This window comes from Hemitrygon akajei, chromosome 28, assembly GCF_048418815.1.
Source record: "Hemitrygon akajei chromosome 28, sHemAka1.3, whole genome shotgun sequence".
In the NCBI taxonomy this organism is placed as follows: domain Eukaryota; kingdom Metazoa; phylum Chordata; class Chondrichthyes; order Myliobatiformes; family Dasyatidae; genus Hemitrygon; species Hemitrygon akajei.
Window position 1 is genome coordinate 6,576,586 of NC_133151.1, and position 19,792 is coordinate 6,596,377.

At 53.3% G+C, this 19,792-nt stretch overlaps 1 protein-coding gene across 1 annotated transcript; it reads right to left on the reverse strand.

Annotated features, from left to right (window-relative positions):
* Positions 1–2,944: 2,944 nt before the first annotated feature.
* Positions 2,945–19,427, reverse strand: LOC140717585 (mitogen-activated protein kinase kinase kinase kinase 5-like). Its single transcript, XM_073031159.1, has 9 exons — positions 19,345–19,427; positions 19,237–19,295; positions 16,756–16,859; positions 11,649–11,826; positions 8,633–8,701; positions 6,669–6,755; positions 5,306–5,376; positions 3,802–3,857; positions 2,945–3,182 (listed from the first exon to the last, which is right to left on the reverse strand). The coding sequence occupies exons 1-9, from the start codon at positions 19,425–19,427 to the stop codon at positions 3,095–3,097; spliced, it is 795 nt and encodes a 264-aa protein (XP_072887260.1). The 3' UTR covers positions 2,945–3,094.
* Between the last annotated feature and the right edge of the window lie 365 nt (positions 19,428–19,792).

The window sequence follows — 19,792 nt, forward strand, 5'->3', positions numbered from 1 at the left end:
CACTCCTGAAGAAGAGTCTCGGCCCGAAACATTGGCTGCTTAATCGCCTCCATAGATGCTGCCTGACCTGCTGAGTTCCTCCAGCATTTGTGTGTGTGTGTGTGTGTGTGTGTGTGTTGCTGTGGTCCTTTGCAGCCACGTAGTGAGGGCCTCCGGCCAGCGGGTGGCGGTGTGGAGCACCTCCAGTCCGATGAACCACTAACTGATTCTCCCTCCGCAGGCGCCGCCCCAGCCCGTTGAGTGTTTTCTCGGCAGGTTCCGACTTTCACCTCGGACGTCTAACAGATAATCAGAGTTTTATTGATTTGCTGACCTCAGTGTGTCACTTCGAGAAAGATATACGCTGAAGCAAATCGACCTAGTCTGCGTCTTTCACTTTTCACCACTGGGGGGGGGCAGCCAAGTCATGAGGGAACAGCGAGGCGTGAAACGCTGTAACAAGATCCCGCAAACACCGGTGTGATACGAGGCTTGATGCTCGGTACGAATTGGGAGCTGAAGTAGGCCATTCAGCCCCTTCGGGCCTACTCCATCTGATTGGACCCTCAACTTTAGCACGACGCTATTACAGCTTGGGGGCATCGGAGTTCATAGTTCAATTCCAGCGTCCTCTGTAAGGAGTTTGCACGTCCTCCCTGTGAGCACGCGTGTTTCCTCCGGGTGCTCCGGTTTCCTCCCACGGTCCAACGATCTACCGATCGGTAGGTTATTTGCCCATTGTACATTGTCCTGTGATTTGGGCTAGGATAAAATCAGGGGGGGTTGCTGGGTAGTGTGTCTTGAGGGGCAAAAAGGGCCTGTTCTGTGCTGTACCCCAATAAATTAATATATTAAAAAACACTTCAATCGACACTCCAGTGACATTTAACTCCCCCCCCCCCCCTTACTTATCAGGAATCTCCCTTAAATCTATTCCATTTTTAACCACTGAACTTTGTGAGGCAGAGGGTTTGAGAGAAGACTCCCAAACTCAGAACACAAGGCGGTACGGCGTAAGAACAGGCCCACAATGTTTTCCCAATCTAATCACCTGACTAAACTAATCCCTCCTCCAAAAGGACCACAGCCTTGCCGTTCGGAGGCTTGCGTGCCTCAGTGACCCGGAGATCTATTTTTGGCTGGAGTCAGGGCTTTGTGCTGTGGCTCTTGGTAGGGTCGCCCATGCCAGACAGGGTCAAAGGGCAGAGGCCAGACTAAGAGTTGTCTACCGGTCTCCCAGTATCGGGGGTTTCAGTTCAGGGCTAACAACCCTGACTGGTCAAACAAAACTGTTATGGAAACAGCAGTGAAGAATCCTTCTACCTCTGGTAGACTAATCCCTGCAGTTTACACAATGTCCCCACCCCTCCATTCTCTGCACAGTCACATATCTCTACGGTACCTGCTTCCTTGGCCATTCCCAGTAACGCAATGTGGGCAGCCACCACTCTCCCTGTAAAAAGAAACTTGCCCCCGCACATATCCTTTGAATTTACCCCCCTCTCGCCAATACTTGCCCTCTCGTACAAGACATTTTGCCTCTGGGAAAACAATTTGCTGTCTGACTATCCCACCTATGCATCTCAGACTCTCAATAAACCACTATCGATTCTCCCCTCACCCTCCGCAGATAAAACAACCCATGTTTATCCAACCTCACGCCCTCTAACCCAGGCAGTGCCCTGGTAAACTCGTCCTGTGATTAGATTCCGGTTGTCATGGGGTTGCTGGGCAGAGAGGCTCGAAGGGTCGAAGGGCCTAATCAGTACTGTATCACCAAAAATTACCAATACCTTTTTAAAACTTCCCCTACAAAGCTAGACAGATGAGGAAGGGTGTAGGGGCTGGAGGAGGTTAGAGACGGGGAGGGATGTAGGGGCTGGAGGAGGTTAGAGACGGGGAGGGGTGTAGGGGCTGGAGGAGGTTAGAGACGGGGAGGGATGTAGGGGCTGGAGGAGGTTAGAGACGGGGAGGGATGTAGGGGCTGGAGGAGGTTAGAGACGGGGAGGGGTGTAGGGGCTGGAGGAGGTTAGAGACGGGGAGGGGTGTAGGGGCCGAAGGGAGTCACAGAGATGGGGAGTGGTGTAGGGGCTGGAGGAGGTTAGAGACGGGGAGGGGTGTAGGGGCCGAAGGGAGTCACAGAGACGGGGAGGGGTGTAGGGGCTGGAGGAGGTTAGAGACGGGGAGGGGTGTCGGGGCTGGAGGGGGTTACAGAGACAAGGAGGGGTGTAGGGGCTGGAGAGGTTAGAGACAAGGAGAGGTGTAGGGGCTGGAGGGGGTTACAGAGACAAGGAGGGGTGTAGGGGCTGGAGGGGGTTACAGAGACAAGGAAGGGTGTAGGGGCTGGAGGGGGTTACAGAGACAAGGAGAGGTGTAGGGGCTGGAGGAGGTTAGAGACGGGGAGGGGTGTCGGGGCTGGAGGGGGTTAGAGACGGGGAGGGGTGTCGGGGCTGGAGGGGGTTAGAGACGGGGAGGGGTGTAGGGGCTGGAGGAGGTTAGAGACGGGGAGGGGTGTAGGGGCTGGAGGAGGTTAGAGACGGGGAGGGGTGTAGGGGCTGGAGGAGGTTAGAGACGGGGAGGGGTGTCGGGGCTGGAGGAGGTTAGAGACGGGGAGGGGTGTAGGGGCTGGAGGAGGTTAGAGACGGGGAGGGGTGTAGGGGCTGGAGGAGGTTAGAGACGGGGAGGGGTGTCGGGGCTGGAGGGGGTTACAGAGACAAGGAGGGGTGTAGGGGCTGGAGGAGGTTACAGAGACAAGGAGAGGTGTAAGGGCTGGAGGGGGTTACAGAGACAAGGAGGGGTGTAGGGGCTGGAGGGGGTTACAGAGACAAGGAAGGGTGGAGGGGCTGGAGGGGGTTACAGAGACAGGGAGGAGTGTAGGGAGGGCTGGAGGGAGTTACAGAGACAGGGAGAGGTGGAGGGGATTGCAAATGTTTTGAAACTAGCTTGATCCAACCACCAATAACCGTTCTGATTAAAATGAAACTTTTATTATACAATTCCACTTAAATAATAATTAACAACAATCTCCTGCAAACTCCATGGGGTTCTCTCCTGAATTGTACAGAGTGTGGCTGGGTGGGGGTGGGTTCGAGCCCCACTTCCCCGCCTGGCGGGCTCAGTAGCTGCTTTCGTGCCCCGTCAGGATGTAGAGGTTACTGTGTGCCTCCGGGTGATCGGTGGGCGTGCTCTCCAAGATAATATCCCTGCAGGCGGCAAAGGAAGACAGCGTCACCAAACAACAGCACACAATCATCCGAGAGAAGTTGCAGGCCACTTGGCCCCTCTGGCCCCTGCTAGCCCTCGGAAAGAGCCTCGCCACCACCCTCTGTCCAAATCACTCAGACACAGCAGACATGGCGGTTTGGACCGGCACACGGACTCCGGGTGATCCGTGGTTTAAATGGCCATCTGATGGGGGAATCCAATCAGATTGAATGGAATTATCGGGCATGGATGGATGTGGCGTAGGGGGGAGAGTGCCCCGACAACAGGAATATCGCATTTTATTACAGAGAGGAAAGGATTTAGGGACCTGAGGGTGTCACAGAGACATGGTGGGGTGTAGGGGCCAGAGGGAGTTACAGGCACAGAGAAGGGTGTAGGGGCAGGAGGGGGTTACAGAGATGGGGAGGGTTTTAGGAGTCAGAGGGAGTTACAGAGACAGGGAGAAGTGTAGGGACCGGAGGGGGTTACAGAGATGGGGAGAGTAGGGGCTGGAGTGGGTTACAGACACAGGGAGGGGTGAAAGGGCCAGAATGAGCTACGGATAGATGGGGCATAGGAGGATGTGCGCGCTTTGTCGCTCTCACACTCAAGTCTCACCGTTGGGTGCCCAGTACACGGAACTTCCGAGTTTCATCCGTGATCTCCTGAGTTATCTGTAAAAGGACACATCGAATCAATTGTGGTTACAGAGTGACAGACATGTCCCCACCAGTACCATACCCTGGTGTCACACAGTGACAGACCCATCCCCACCGGTACCATACCCCAGTGTCACACAGCGACGGACCCGTCCCCACCGGTACCATACCCCAGTGTCACACAGCGCCCAACCCGTCCCCACCGATACCGTAACCCGGTGTTACACAGCGACAGACCCGTCCCCACCGGTACCGTACCCCGGTGTCACACAGCGCCCAACCCGTCCCCACCGATACCGTAACCCGGTGTTACACAGCGACAGACCCGTCCCCACCGGTACCGTACCCCGGTGTCACACAGCGACAGACCCATCCCCACCGGTACCGTACTCCAGTGTTACACAGTGACGGACCCATCCCCACCGGTACCGTAACCCGGTGTTACACAGTGACAGACCCGTCCCCGCCGGTACCGTACCCCGGTGTTACACAGCGACGGACCCGTCCCCACCGGTACCGTACCCCGGTGTTACACAGTGACGGACCCGTCCCCACCGGTACCGTACCCCGATGTTACACAGTGACAGACCCGTCCCCACCGGTACCGTACTCCAGTGTTACACAGTGACGGACCCATCCCCACCGGTACCGTACCCCGGTGTTACACAGCGACAGACCCATCCCCACCGGTACCGTACTCCAGTGTTACACAGTGACGGACCCATCCCCACCGGTACCGTACCCCGGTGTTACACAGTGACAGACCCGTCCCCGCCGGTACCGTACCCCGGTGTTACACAGCGACGGACCCGTCCCCACCGGTACCGTACCCCGGTGTTACACAGTGACGGACCCGTCCCCACCGGTACCATACCCTGGTGTTCTCGTCCCCACCAGTACCGTACCCCGGTGTTACACAGCGACGGACCCATCCCCACCGGTACCATACCCCGGTGTTATACAGTGACAGACCCGTCCCCACCGGTACCATACCCCGGTGTCACACAGTGACAGACCCGTCCCCACCGGTACCATACCCCGGTGTGACACAGTGACAGACCTGTCCCCCACAGGTACCGTACCCCGGTGTCACACAGCGACAGACCCGTCCCCACCGGTACCGTACCACGGTGTCACACAGCGACAGACCCGTCCCCACCGGTACCTTACCCTGGTGTCACACAGCGACAGTCCTGGCCCCACCGGTACCGTACCCCAGTGTTCCCGTCCCCACCGGTACCGCACCCCGGTGTCACAGCGACGGACCCGTCCCCACCGGTACCGTACCCCGGTGTCACACAGCGACAGACCCGTCCCCACCGGTACCGTACCCCGGTGTCACACAGCAACAGACCCATCCCCACCGGTACCGTACCCCGGTGTCACACAGCGACGGACCCGTCCCCACCGGTACCTTACCCTGGTGTTACACAGCGACAGACCTGGCCCCACTGGTACTGTACCTCGTTTGTGTGGAGGCTCTGTCCTTGCATTCCATGTCTCCAAAACGCCAGCACACTGTCCTGCAGACAAACTGCACAATGGAGACCAGTCAGTCAGCGTGCCCTCCTGTCCCTGCCCTTACCCTTCTCCCTTTGACACTCAGTCCGACCTCTGCCTCGAGGCTGGATCGCCGCAGCCATTAAAGACCGGGCAGGAAGCTGAGAACAAGCGGCAGGAGTTAGTGGGGACGGTTCCCGAACTGCAGCAGAGTCTGCCGACAAGAGGAGGATTATTCCTGGTGCAGGGATGTAGTGGGGGGCAGGGGGGAGGAGTTGTGAAATGAACGGGAAGTGGCGAAATGCTTTACAGCGCCAGCGACCTGGGTTCGATTCCCGCCGGGGTCCTGTACATGACCGCGTGGGTTTCCTGCCAGTGCTCCGGTTTCCTCCCATGTTCCAACGACGTACCGGTTAGTAAGCTGTTGGTATGTATGCCGGCACCAGAAGCTTGGGTGACCCTTGGGCCGTGTTAAGTCATTGACGCATTTCGTTGTGCGACAGTAAGCGCACTCCTTACAGACACACGTACACGCAAACATCATTCTGCCATCTTTGCTCTGAGTGCGCGGAGTTCAATGTCCTCCCCAGTATATTCCGCGAAATGGGTCCGAAACAAAGCTGATGTGCTGGTTTTGGCAGTACGGTGGCTTTCCTGCCATACATGGCAGAATATTCAATTTGTTTAGTACTGAGGATGTGTCTATGTTGATTGCATACTGTATTCCAGATAGTTCTGTTTGTTGTGTGATACGGTTGTAACTACATTGTGGGGTGCATCACAGTCTGATTCCTGTGCAGTCTGAAGTTAACTTTGTTGGTAATTAAAGATGGTGCGTCCTGGTGCCTAAACAGGGCTCATTGCTCTCGGTAGGGGAGAGAGAGATCGGGGCTGCCAGGTGTTCACACGGGACAAAGTTTGGAGCTGTTATTATGTTTTCTGTTCGATGCCTTTTTGTAGATATTGGCAGTTTTCCTTTTGCTATTTTCGTGGATTTTTCTAAGATTCACTTTTGATGCACTTAATAAGCAGCTTTGCGCTACGGTGTCAAGTGGCTCCTCCCATTTTCCCTCTGGCCATAACCCATGTGTCTAACAGACTTGTAAGTTCTGACGTGCAGGTGAGAAATAAAACTGATCCAAAACACTTGAACTGCAGCAGCATCCACCGATAATAGTAGGATTATATCCCCCCCCCCACCCCCCCGCGGGACAGAGATTGCAGAACAAAAAGTTGCACTCGGCCCGCGAACTCCTCCAACAGCAGTAGGCAACAGCCCTCAGCGGAGGATGGGGGGCAAGTTGCACGCTGCCCACACGAACTCACCCACTGTCTGGACGAAGAACTGGAAGCTCAGGTCCGCCGTCGTCCTGTGGCTCTTCTCTCCCTGCAAGTTCACAATCTTCACACAGTCTGCGGGAGAACAACACAATCCCACCTGATACCGGGGCATACGGAGACTCCGACCATCCCACACAATTGTACTGGAACCACAGGGGAGCTTTGCACTTTCTTGGCACAAACACCACATTCCACTGTATCTTTCGACATACATGCGATAAGTAAACCTGGATCTTAAACTGTGCTGTGGGAGTGTTTGACACCACAGTTCAGGAGAAATTGTACACTGTGTTAATTGATATAGTGTGCTGCCTTTATGTCGAGGGATCTAGGGGGTGACTGTTGGGGCAGCACAAATTTAGCATCACTCTGTGTCTGACCCCGGGAGTGTGTGATGGGACAGTGTGGAGGGAGCTTCACTCTGTGTCTGACCCCGGGAATGTGTGATGGGATGGTGTGGAGGGAGCTTCACTCTGTGTCTGACCACGGGAGTGTGTGATGGGACGGTGTGGAGGGAGATTCACTCTGTGTCTGACCCCGGGAGTGTGTGATGGGACGGTGCGGAGGGAGCTTCACTCTGTGTCTGACCCCGGGAGTGTGTGATGGGACGGTGCGGAGGGAGCTTCACTCTGTGTCTGACCCCGGGAGTGTGTGATGGGATGGTGTGGAGGGAGCTTCACTCTGTGTCTGACCACGGGAGTGTGTGATGGGACGGTGTGGAGGGAGATTCACTCTGTGTCTGACCCCGGGAGTGTGTGATGGGACTGTGCGGAGGGAGATTCACTCTGTGTCTGACCACGGGAGTGTGTGATGGGACGGTGTGGAGGGAGATTCACTCTGTGTCTGACCCCGGGAGTGTGTGATGGGACGGTGTGGAGGGAGCTTCACTCTGTGTCTGACCACGGGAGTGTGTGATGGGACGGTGCGGAGGGAGATTCACTCTGTGTCTGACCCCGGGAGTGTGTGATGGGACGGTGCGGAGGGAGATTCACTCTGTGTCTGACCCCGGGAGTGTGTGATGGGACGGTGCGGAGGGAGCTTCACTCTGTGTCTGACCCCGGGAGTGTGTGATGGGATGGTGTGGAGAGAGCCTCACTCTGTGTCTGACCCCGGGAGTGTGTGATGGGACGGTGTGGAGGGGGCTTCACTCTGTGTCTGACCCCGGGAGTGTGTGATAGGACGATGTGGAGGGAGCTTCACTCTGTGTCTGACCCCGGGAGTGTGTGATGGGATGGTGTGGAGGGAGATTCACTCCGTGTCTGATCCCGGGAGTGTGTGATGGGACGGTGAGGAGGGGGATTCACTCTGTGTCTGACCCCGGGAGTGTGTGATGGGACGGTGTGGAGGAGGCTTCACTCTGTGTCTGACCCCGGGAGTGTGTGATGGGACGATGTGGAGGGGGTTTTACTCTGTGTCTGACCCCGGGAGTGTGTGATGGGACGGTGTGGAGGGAGCTTCACTCTGTGTCTGACCCCGGGAGTGTGTGATGGGACGGTGTGGAGGGGGCTTCACTCTGTGTCTGACCCCGGGAGTGTGTGATGGGACGGTGTGGAGAGGGCTTCACTCTGTGTCTGACCCCGAGAGTGTGTGATGGGACGGTGTGGAGGGGGTTTCATTCTGTGTCTGACCCCGGGAGTGTGTGATGGGACGGTGTGGAGGGAGCTTCACTCTGTGTCTGACCCCGGGAGTGTGTGATGGGACGGTGTGGAGGGAGCTTCACTCTCTATTTGACCCTGGGAGTGTGTGATGGGACGGTGTGGAGGGAGATTCACTCTGTGTCTGACCCCGGGAGTGTGTGATGGGATGGTGTGGAGGGAGCTTCATTCTTTACGGTGAGTATGCTTAAAGGGATATTCTGTATTTTATTTAACTGTCCCTGGCCAGGGATAATGTAAAGGCATTCCCAGTAACGGTACCAGTCCGAGCAGTCAGCGATGTGAAGCACTTACTGTCGATGCAGACCAGAACATTGTCCCTGTCGAGCTGAGATACATGAGTTGCGTTCAGTAGGGACGTCTCTGCAAAAAAAAAACGGCGGAGAGAAAGTAGTCAAACTGCACTGTCCGTAAGATCAGTACTTCCCCAGACCCCACTCCCTCAGCAAAGCCCCACTTCCCTGTCACCCACAGATATTCATTCACTGGCTACCTCATCAGGTACGCCTGCTTGTTAATGCAAGCATCAGATCAGCCAATCACGTGGCGGCAACTCAATGCATCAAAGCACGTCGGCACGGTCACGAAGTTCAGGCCAAACATCAGAATGGGGGAAGAAATGTGATCCAAGTGACTTTGACCGTGGAGTGATTGTTGGTGCCAGATGGGGTGGTTTGAGGATCTTAGAATCTCCCAGTACTTTCACGCACAACAGCCTCTAGAGTTTGCAGAGAATGGCATGAGAAACAAAAGACATCCAGAGAGTGGCAGTTCAGTGCCTTGCCAATGAGAGAGGTCAGGCTGGTTCAAGCTGACAGGAAGGTGACGGTAACTCGAATAATCACGTGTTACAACAGCGGTGTGCAGAAGAGTATCTCTGAACGCAGAACATACAAATTTGTAATGGACGGGCTACAGCAACAGAATGCACACTTCTTCGGTTGTCCATCCGATGACGACGCCCACTCCTTTAACGGTGAGATCTTTGGTGACTATACAGTCCTAACCCAGACCCACAAGCTCTATTGCAGGTGGGACATGTATATGTGGTGGTGGTGGTGGTGGTGATGGCAACCATGGCTGCATTTCTCCTGGCTCTCCTCTGGTTGTTCTTTCCATCTCCAGAATATGAACCACGACCCTACACAGCCGTCGCCAAGTGATACGGTCAGCAGCAACGTCCTCCAGTCCGATCTTGCACTTCCTTAAAGCACACTTCATCTGATCCTTATAGCACTTCTTCGACTCTCCAGCTGAGTGTCGACCACGAGGTAGCTGGCCGTATAACACTCTGCGGGGTAGCCGACATGGGGCGGGCGCACGCACACACACAAACCTCATTTTTGCATTGGGTCTGAGGGGGTCTTGAACTCCAAAGGGATGGGAAGAGTCCGGCTACTGAGGGAGCGGGAGGAGGGAAATTGGAGGATGTGACGCGGCTGCAAGGAGGCTTTTCATCGCAATTTTTACAGATTTTCATCACCCGACAGAGGTACAAGATGATCACGTGGACAGCCAGGGAGCTATTCCCAGTGCGGAAGTGGCTAATCTGGAGGGACATAATTGTGAGGTCTTTGGTGAAAAGCATAGTGGTGGAGGTAGGTGAGGGGTAGGTGTTTCTTTTTATACACACACACACACACACACTCACACACACACACTCTCACACTCACACACACACACTCACACACACACACTCTCACACACACACACTCTCACACACACACACACACACACACACACACACACACACACACACACACACACACACACACACAGTGTATGTGGGATCTGCTGCTGGGGTGGTGGTAGAAGCAGCTACATTTGGGACATTTCAGTGACTCTCAGATGGGCATGAGGGTGAAATAAAGATGCAGGGCTATGTGGGAGCTGTTTCAGAACCTGGAGGTGTGGGACTTCAAGCTCCCGATGGGAGCTGGGAGAACGTGGCCCGCCCCGGATGGTGGGGATCTCTGATGATGGACATTAGATTGAATGTTGGAGTAGGTTAAAGGGTTAGTATTGTGGGCTGAAGGGCTTGTTTGTGAGCCGTGATGCATTCGACAATAAACTCAACTTTGATCATTCCAAATAAACTGATTCCTAAGCTCCAGACCCTCGGTCTCAGCCCTCAGATCTGCAGTTGGATCTTCAACTTCCTCACAGACAGGACCCAGGCTGTAAAAATAGGGGACAAGCTCTCCTCTACAATCACTCTGAGCACCGGTGCCCCACAAGGCTGTGTACTCAGCCCCCTGCTGTACTCACTGTACACCCATGATCGTGTAGCCAAGTTTCCATCAAACTCAATATATAAGTTTGCTGATGACACCACAATTGTAGGCCGTATCTTGGGTAATGATGAGTCTGAGTACAGAGAGGAAATTAAGAACCTGGTGGCATGGTGAGAAGACAATAACCTATCCCTCAACATCAGCAAGACAAAGGAATTGGTTGTTGACTTCAGAAGGAGTAGCGGACCGTATGACCCCATCTATATCTGTGGTGCGCAGGTGGAACAGGTCAAAAGCTTTAAATTCCTCGGGGTGAATATCACAAATGGCCTGACTTGGTCTAACCGAGCAGAGTCCACTGCCAAGAAGGCCCACCAGCACCTTTACTTCCTGAGAAAACTGAAGAAATGTGGCCTGTCCCCTAAAACCCTCACTAATTTTTATAGATGCACCGTAGAAAGCATTCTTCTAGGGTGTATCACATCCTGGTATGGAAGTTGTCCTGTCCAAGACCGGAAGAAGCTGCAGAAGATCGTGAACACAGCCCAGCACATCACACAAACCAATCTTCCATCCTTGGACTCACTTTACACCGCACGCTGTCGGAGCAGTGCTGCCGGGATAATCAAGGACACGACCCACCCAGCCAACACACTTTTTGTCCCTCTTCCCTCCGAGAGAAGGTTCAGGAGCATGAAGATTCGTACGGCCAGATTTGGGAACAGCTTCTTTCCAACTATGATAAGACTGCGGAACGGATCCTGACCCGGATCTGGGCCGTACCTTCCAAATATCCGGACCTGACTTGCACTACCTTACTTACCCTTTTCTAATTATGATTTATAATTAAAATTTTTATTATATTTACTTCGATTTGAACTTCAGGGAGCGCGAAGCGCAGAATCAAATATCGCTGTGATGATTGTACGCCCTAGTATCAATTGTTTGGTGACAATAAAGTAAGTAAGTAAGGCTGAGCTAGGCGGTCACTCCACTTGGCGAAGGAGTGAGAGGCGTCCCCCCCCCCACCGGCCGGCCCTCCGACTCCGACCCCAGCGCAAGCCGGCGCCGCCCACCTGGCCGTGAGTGGCGAAGGAGAGTTCCGGAGGACATGAGCTGGACCGTCTCGAACTGCAGGACCTGGCTGGGGAGTGTGGGGGCGCGAACGCCCAGGCACACCCGGGGGTACTCCTCGTCCGGGAACACCAGCAGCTCGAAGATGTGCAGAGGGTTCGGCAGGCTCAGGCTGAATTGCTGAAAGGAAGAGAGGGCTGGCTCACTGCAGGAATGCGGTAGGACAATAGCCAGCAACAGAGTGAGGCCATTCAGGCCCTCCAGCCTGCTAACCCATCCTATAATAAACTGGCAGCTCATTGTAACTGTTTCCCCACTGATCTCTAATAATTAACAATACAATTACTTATTAATTATGTCTAGTAATAATTGCAAATATGACATTAGTAAAAATAACTACTGATAACAATTCAATTGTTGAACACATGATTAGTAACAAACGTCCAGAGATCTGAAGATGAGCTGTATTTGTCACACGCAGTGGAACCCGTTGTTTGCGTCATTGACCGACGCAGTCTGAGGATGTGCTGGGGGCAGCCCGCGAGTGGCGCCGTGCTTCCGGCGCCGATGTAGCACGCCCGCAACCCACTAACCCTGACCCGTATGACTTTGGAACGTGGGAGGAAACCAGAGCACCCGGAGGAAACCCACGTGGGTTTCGTACAACATACAAACTCCTGGCAGGAACCGGACCCCGGCCGGTGATTGCTGGCGCCGACCAGTATGCCACTGTGCCTTTCCCATTGTATCCAATAAGGCAATCGCACAATGATACGACATGTCCAATATACAACATATCAATAATAAATACTCGTGTCACCAACACGGGAAAGTCCGCAGACGCTGGAAATCCAAAGCAACACACACACAAAATGCTGGAGGAACTCAGCAGGTCAGGCAGAGTCTGTGGAGAAGAGTAAAGAGTTGACGTTTTTGGCAGAGACCCTTCATGAGGACTGGGAAAAAAAAGATGAAAAGTCAGTTATCTTTTCATCTTTTTCTCCAGTCCTGATAAGAGTCCCAGCCCGAAACGTCGACTGTTTACTCTTTTCCATAGATGCTGCCTGGCCTCCATAATTACTGGTGTATTGACTGGCTGCATCATGGCCTGGTACGGGAACACCAATGGCTTTGAACGGAAAATCCAACAAAAGATAGTGGATTCGACCCAGTACATCACTGAGCACATGAAACACTGACATAGGAAAGCAGCATCCATCGTCAGGGACCCCCACCACCCAGGCCGCGCTCTCTTCTCGCTGCTGCCGTCAGGTATACGGTACAAGAGCCTCAGGACTCGCACCACCATGTTCAGGAACAGTTACTACCCCTCAACCATCAGGTAGAAGGTACAGGAGCCTCAGGACTCGCACCACCAGGTTCAGGAACAGTTACTACCCCTCAACCATCAGGTAGAAGGTACAGGAGCCTCAGGACTCGCACCACCAGGTTCAGGAACAGTTACTACCCCTCAACCATCAGGCTCCTGAACAAAAGAGGTTAACTACACTCATTCTACTTCTGGTCTTCCCACAACCAATGATCTCACTTGAAGGACTCTTCATCTCACGCTCTCGTCATTTATTGCTGTTTATTTATATTTGCATTTGCACAGTTTGTGGTCTTCTGCACCCTGGTTGAACTTTCATGGGTCCTGTTTACAGTTACTATTCTATAGATTCGCTGAGCACGGCTGCAGGAAAACCAATCTTAGAGTTCTGTATGTCACGACCCGTACAACAAGCTGGAGGAACTCAGCAGGTCGGACAGCATCTGTGGAAACGAGCAGTCAACGTTTCGGGCCGAGACCCTCCGTCCTTGTGGCGACTAATGCTCCCTCTAATCTGTAATGACCAGTGTGCGCAAAAATTCTTGCGCTGTGCAATTTTTTGCCCAGTGACAACACGTGCGCACCGAATTTTATACAGAGAGGTATTCATTTTAACAGCTAGCCATTCAGCCATTCCACTTTAAACGAACTAACAGTTCTTTTGTGCTTCACGCCCTTTGCTTCTTTGGAATTCAGTGTGTGGTGAATCAATAATTTCCTCAATAAAAACAATATAAATAAGCCCGTTCTAAAATCTGCAGACAAATTGTTGTTAACTCCATGTTGTCAGCAGCGTTAGTGGTTAGAAGCGCTATTCCAGCTCGGGGGGGGGCGGGGGTCAGAGTTTGGAGTTCAATTCCGGCGGAGTTTGTATGTTCTCTCCCTGCGAACTGCATGTGGTTTCCCCCTGGGCGCTCTGGTTTCCTCCCGGAATCCAAAGACGTACCGGTTGGTAGGGAAATTGGTCACTGGGGAGTAGGCTAGGGTTAAATCGAGGCGGGGGGAATTGCTGGGCTGGTAGGGCCTGTTCTACATGGTAGCTCAATAAATAAATCAGCTTCCTGCCTCATTCCTGACTTCCAGATCCAACACTCATCCGCCTACGTCCCAGCCCCATCTTATTCAGCTTCTCCTCGCCACCCTCCCCCCCCCCCCCAGATCCAGTAACTCGCTCATCGATCTCTTCCGTCCCCTTTCCAGTGAAACGCCGTCCCCCCTCTAGCTGGGAGACACACTGGGCGAGGCAACACCTCACCTGCGAATCGGCCGGGCCGGGGCTCCCGACGCGCGGCCTCCTCCCTATCGGTTGACCCGTCCCAAGTTGGGGGGGGTGGGGGGAACCGCTTCGTCGAGCAACTCCGCTCCATCTGCCACGAGCAGGAATTCCTGGTGGCCAAGCACTTTAATTCCTATTCCGAAGTGCCGATCCACGGCCTGCTATTGTGCCAAGATGAGGCCACCCTCAGGGTGGAGGAGCGACACCTCATGATCGTCTGGGTATCCTCTGATCCGATGGCATGAATACTGATTTCTCCTTCCGGTAAGTAAGTTCCCCCCACCCCACAACTCTTCCTCTATTCCCCACTCTGACCTTTTTTCACCTCTTCTCACCTCCCCCGGATCCCCTCCTCCTTCCCTTTCTCCTACGATCCACCCTCCTCCTCTTTTACCAGCCCTTTACCTTTCCCACCCACCAGATATCCTCCTTCCCCTCCTCCCCCCCCCTTCCTTCTCGGTCCTGAAGAAGGAACTCAGCCCAAAACATCGGCTTTTTATCAGTTTCCATGGACGCCGCCCGGCCTGCTGAGTTCCTCCAGCATTTTGTGTGTGTTGCTCTGGATTTCCAGCGCCTGCAGAATCTCTCATGTTACTTGTCACCGATGCCTGGTCCAGCTGCGACAGGACCTCCCAACTCCGCTTCTCAATAGCAACTCGGGAATATAATTCCTGGCTGCATAATTAACGCAAAGTAATTACCCTAATTACCAGATATAACCATGTGCAGCTAATTGCAGCTGTGGGACAGTTGAGTAGCGGCTAGCGTAAAGATTATCAGTGGCATCCTTCGGGTTCGATCCCCACTGCTGTCCATGAGGCGTTTGTACGCTCTCCCCGTGACCGAGTGGGTTTCCCCCAGGTGCCTCGGTTTCCTCTCACAGTCCAAAGATGTATGGGTTAGTAAGGCCCAGTAAGTTGTGGATGAGGAAGTGGAGGGATGGGTTAGTAAGTTTGCTGATGACGCAAAGGTTGGGGGTGTTGTGGATAGTGTGGAGGGCTGTCAGAGGTTACAGCGGGACATTGATAGGATGCAAAACTGGGCTGAGAGGTGGCAGATGGAGTTCAACCCAGATAAGTGTGGTGGTTCATTTTGGTAGGTCAAATATGATGGCTGAATATAATATTAATGGTAAGACTCTTGGCAGTGTGGAGGATCAGAGGGATCTTGGGGTCCGAGTCCATAGGACACTCAAAGCAGCTGTGCAGGTTGACTCTGTGGTTAGGAAGGCGTATGGTGTATTGGCCTTCATCAATCATGGGATTGAGTTTAAGAGCCGAGAGGTAATGTTGCAGCTATACAGGACCCTGGTCTGACCCCACTTGGAGTACTGTGCTCAGTTCTGGTCACCTCACTACAGGAAGGATGTGGATACTATAGAGAGTGCAGAGGAGATTTACAAGGATATTGCCTGGGTTGGGGAGCATGCCTTATGAAAACAGGTTGAGTGAACTTGGCCTTTTCTCCTTGGAGCAATGGAGAACGAGAGATGACTTGATAGAGGTGTACAAGATGATGAGAGGCATTGATCGTGTGGATAGTCGGAGGCTTTTCCCCAGGGCTGAAATGGCTAACACGAGAAGGCATAGTTTTAAGATGCTTGGAAGTAGGTACAGAGGAGACATCGGGGTAAGTTTTTTTACGCAGAGAGTGGTGAGTGTGTGGAATGGGCTGCCAGCGACGGTGGTGGAGGTGGGTATGATAGGGTCTTTTAAGAGACTCCTGGATGGCTACATGGAGCTTAGAAAAATAGAGGGCTACGGGTAAAGCCTATGTAGTTCTATGGTAGGGACGTGTTCGGCACAGCTTTGTGGGCCGAAGGGCCTGTATTGTGCTGTAGGTTTTCTATGTTTCTCTGCTATGTTGGTGCTAGAAACATGGCGACACTCTCGTGGGCTGTCCCCAGCAAATCCTCAGACTGCTTTGTTCGCTAACGCAAACGACGCACTTCACGGTATGCTTTGATGTACGTGTGACAAAGTTCATCTTCATCTCTAGATTAACACCTCGCCTGAGAGACATCGACTGTTCAGCGCTGCCCCTCCTCCCACAGTGAGAACCTCCTCCACCCCCCTCCCTCGGCACGCGCTCCATCCTCGCCACCCCTCCTGGCTGACCATAAGACACAGGAGCAGAATCAGGCCATTCGGCCCATCGAGTCTGCTCTGTCAGTTTATCAAGGCTGATTTATTCTCTCCGTAACCTTTGGCGCCCTTACTAATCGAGAACTTTCCATAACACACCGCGCTCTCCCTGCTGCCTCTCCCGCACGGCAGCGCCTCCTCCTCCTCGCCTACCCTCCCACAGCTTGGAGCTCCCTCCTAGTCACCCCTCCCACAGCTCAACGATCCTTCCCTACTGTCCCTCCCGCAGCGCGGCGCTCCCTCCCTCTCTTCCAGCTCCAGTCTCTGGGGGGAGCCCAGTTCCGTCAAACCACATACCCACCCACCCCTGCAGCCGGCAAGCTGGAGGCCTCAGTAACTCGCCCCCTCGGAAAGCACACCTTGATCAGCAGGAACTTTTGCGAGGGCTCGTACCACTGCATCAGTATGACGGCGTTCTCCAGGGCCCCGCAGAGGAAGGTGGCGTCCGTGTACGGATTCCTCACTGGCGACAGAGAGAGACAGAAACCCTCAGCTCTCAGCAAGCAAAGCCGCGGTCCGACCACTGCTTAGTGTCAGACATCAGTGAGTTTGGAGAGGGGCAGTGGGAAACCAATCCAGGGGCTCAGAGATTTATATATATAGAATAACAGATCCCCAGGAGTAGGTTAGAGGCCGGGATCTAATCCAGGGATTTACATATATAACAACAGATTCCCAGGGGTGGGTTATGGGCTGGGATCTAAACCTGCTGTTCAGGAGGTTTATATATAAAATAACAGATCCCTGGAGGTGGGTTACAAGCTGGGATCTGCTCCAGGGATTTTCCTGGAGGTAATATATTGAATAACAGATTCCAAGGGGTGGGTTACAAACTAGGATCTAATGAAGAGATTTACCTGGGGGTTTATATATAGAATAACAGATTCCTGGGGGAGGGTTAGGCTGGAATCTGATCCAGGTATTCAGGATATTTACGTAGAATAACAGATTCCTGGGGGAGGGTGACAGACTGGGATCTGATCCAGGTATTCAGGATATTTACGTAGAATAACAGATTCCTGGGGGAGGGTTACAGGCTGGGATCTGATCCAGGTATTCAGGGGGTTTATATATAGAATAACAGATTCCCAGGGAGGGTTACAGACTGGGATCTGATCCGGGTATTCAGGGTGTTTATATATAGAATAACAGATTCCTGGGGAAGGTGACAGACTGGGATCTGATCCAGGTATTCAGGGGGTTTATATATAGAATAACAGATTCCCAGGGAGGGTGACAGACTGGGATCTGATCCAGGTATTCAGGGGGTTTTATATATAGAATAACAGATTCCCAGGGAGGGTGACAGACTGGGATCTGATCCAGGTATTCAGGGGGTTTATATATAGAATAACAGATTCCTGGGGGAGGGTTACAGGCTGGGATCTGATCCAGGTATTCAGGATTTTTACGTAGAATAACAGATTCCTGGGGGAGGGTTACAGGCTGGGATCTGATCCAGGTATTCAGGGGGTTTATATATAGAATAACAGATTCCCAGGGAGGGTTACAGACTGGGATCTGATCCGGGTATTCAGGGTGTTTATATATAGAATAACAGATTCCTGGGGAAGGTGACAGACTGGGATCTGATCCAGGTATTCAGGGGGTTTATATATAGAATAACAGATTCCTGGGGGAGGGTTAGGCTGGAATCTGATCCAGGTATTCAGGATATTTACGTAGAATAACAGATTCCTGGGGGAGGGTTACAGGCTGGGATCTGATCCAGGTATTCAGGATTTTTACGTAGAATAACAGATTCCTGGGGGAGGGTTACAGGCTGGGATCTGATCCAGGTATTCAGGGGGTTTATATATAGAATAACAGATTCCTGGGGAAGGTGACAGACTGGGATCTGATCCAGGTATTCAGGGGGTTTATATATAGAATAACAGATTCCCAGGGAGGGTGACAGACTGGGATCTGATCCAGGTATTCAGGGGGTTTATATATAGAATAACAGATTCCCAGGGAGGGTGACAGACTGGGATCTGATCCAGGTATTCAGGGGGTTTATATATAGAATAACAGATTCCTGGGGGAGGGTTACAGGCTGGGATCTGATCCAGGTATTCAGGGGGTTTATATATAGAATAACAGATTCCCAGGGAGGGTGACAGGCTGGGATCTGATCCGGGTATTCAGGGTATTTACGTAGAATAACAGATTCCTGGGGGAGGGTTACAGACTGGGATCTGATCTGGGTATTCAGGGTGTTTATGTAGAATAACAGATTCCTGGGGGAGGGTTACATGCTGGGATCTGAACCGGGTATTCAGGGTGTTTATATATAGAATAACAGATTCCTGGGGGAGGGTTACAGGCTGGGATCTGATCCGGGTATTCAGGGTGTTTATATATAGAATAACAGATCCCCGGGAGTGGGTGACAGGCTGGGATCTGATCCGAGTATTCAGGGGGTTTATATATAGAATAACAGATTCCTGGGGGAGGGTTACAGACTGGGATCTGATCCGGGTATTCAGGGTGTTTATATAGAATAACAGATTCCCAGGGAGGGTGACAGTCTGGGATCTGATCCAGGTATTCAGGGGGTTTATTTATAGAATAACAGATTCCTGGGGGAGGGTGACAGGCTGGGATCTGATCCGAGTATTCAGGGGGTTTATATATAGAATAACAGATTCCTGGGGAGGGTTACAGACTGGGATCTGATCCGGGTATTCAGGGTGTTTATATAGAATAACAGATTCCCAGGGAGGGTGACAGGCTGGGATCTGATCCGGGGGTTAACGTCTGGAAGTGCGGGGTAGCTGGAATCGGCTGTGGGATCTGCTGGCGGGTCCATCCCAGCCGACGAGACCCTCCTTCCTTACCTGCGATGCACTTCCTGCAGCCTTTGCTGTCTGGGATCTTCCAGGACGTGGTGAACTTCCTGCAAGGGGAACAGATGGTCAGTCTGTCCGCAGTGCAGACCCACAGACCCCTGCCGCCCCAGGACCATGGACACGATCGCCTCCGGCAGCAGCGGACCGGGGGCCGGAGGCCTCTCCGCGATGATTCCCATGCAGGACCGTGCGGCAGGGACGCGGAGAGTTCGCTGTGCGTACCGACCTGCCTTACACGGAGGTGGGAGCTTTCAGCTCGGCAGGGCTTCAAGCGATGACACCCCCTGACCACCGATGGGCTGAATGGTCTGGGGTGCGGGTGGACCGCGTGACTCCACGAGGCAGTCCTCACTCAGAGAGTGTGTCTGTTTGAGGGGTCGCTGCTGCTCCTGGCCCCTCCCACCCTCCCCACCTCCCTTGTCCCCGATGAGCTACGCTGGCTCCCACTGTCATTTCTAAAATAATTCTCACCCCTGCCTGCCCTCACCTTCCTCCCCACCCACCCCCGCTCTCCCCAGACTCTGAAACACCCTCCATGACAAGT

What these genes read in the sequence shown, in the direction of transcription:
- LOC140717585 (XM_073031159.1), bottom strand. Translation starts at nt 19,427, where the DNA reads ATGGGAATCATCGCGGAGAGGCCTCCGGCCCCCGGTCCGCTGCTGCCG. An exon ending in CTGCAGGAAGTGCATCGCAG is followed by an intron (nt 16,860 to 19,236) that starts GTAAGGAAGGAG and finishes CTCTGTCGCCAG; the next exon opens with TGAGGAATCCGTACACGGAC. An exon ending in TGTTCTGGTCTGCATCGACA is followed by an intron (nt 6,756 to 8,632) that starts GTAAGTGCTTCA and finishes GTTCTCCCGCAG; the next exon opens with ACTGTGTGAAGATTGTGAAC.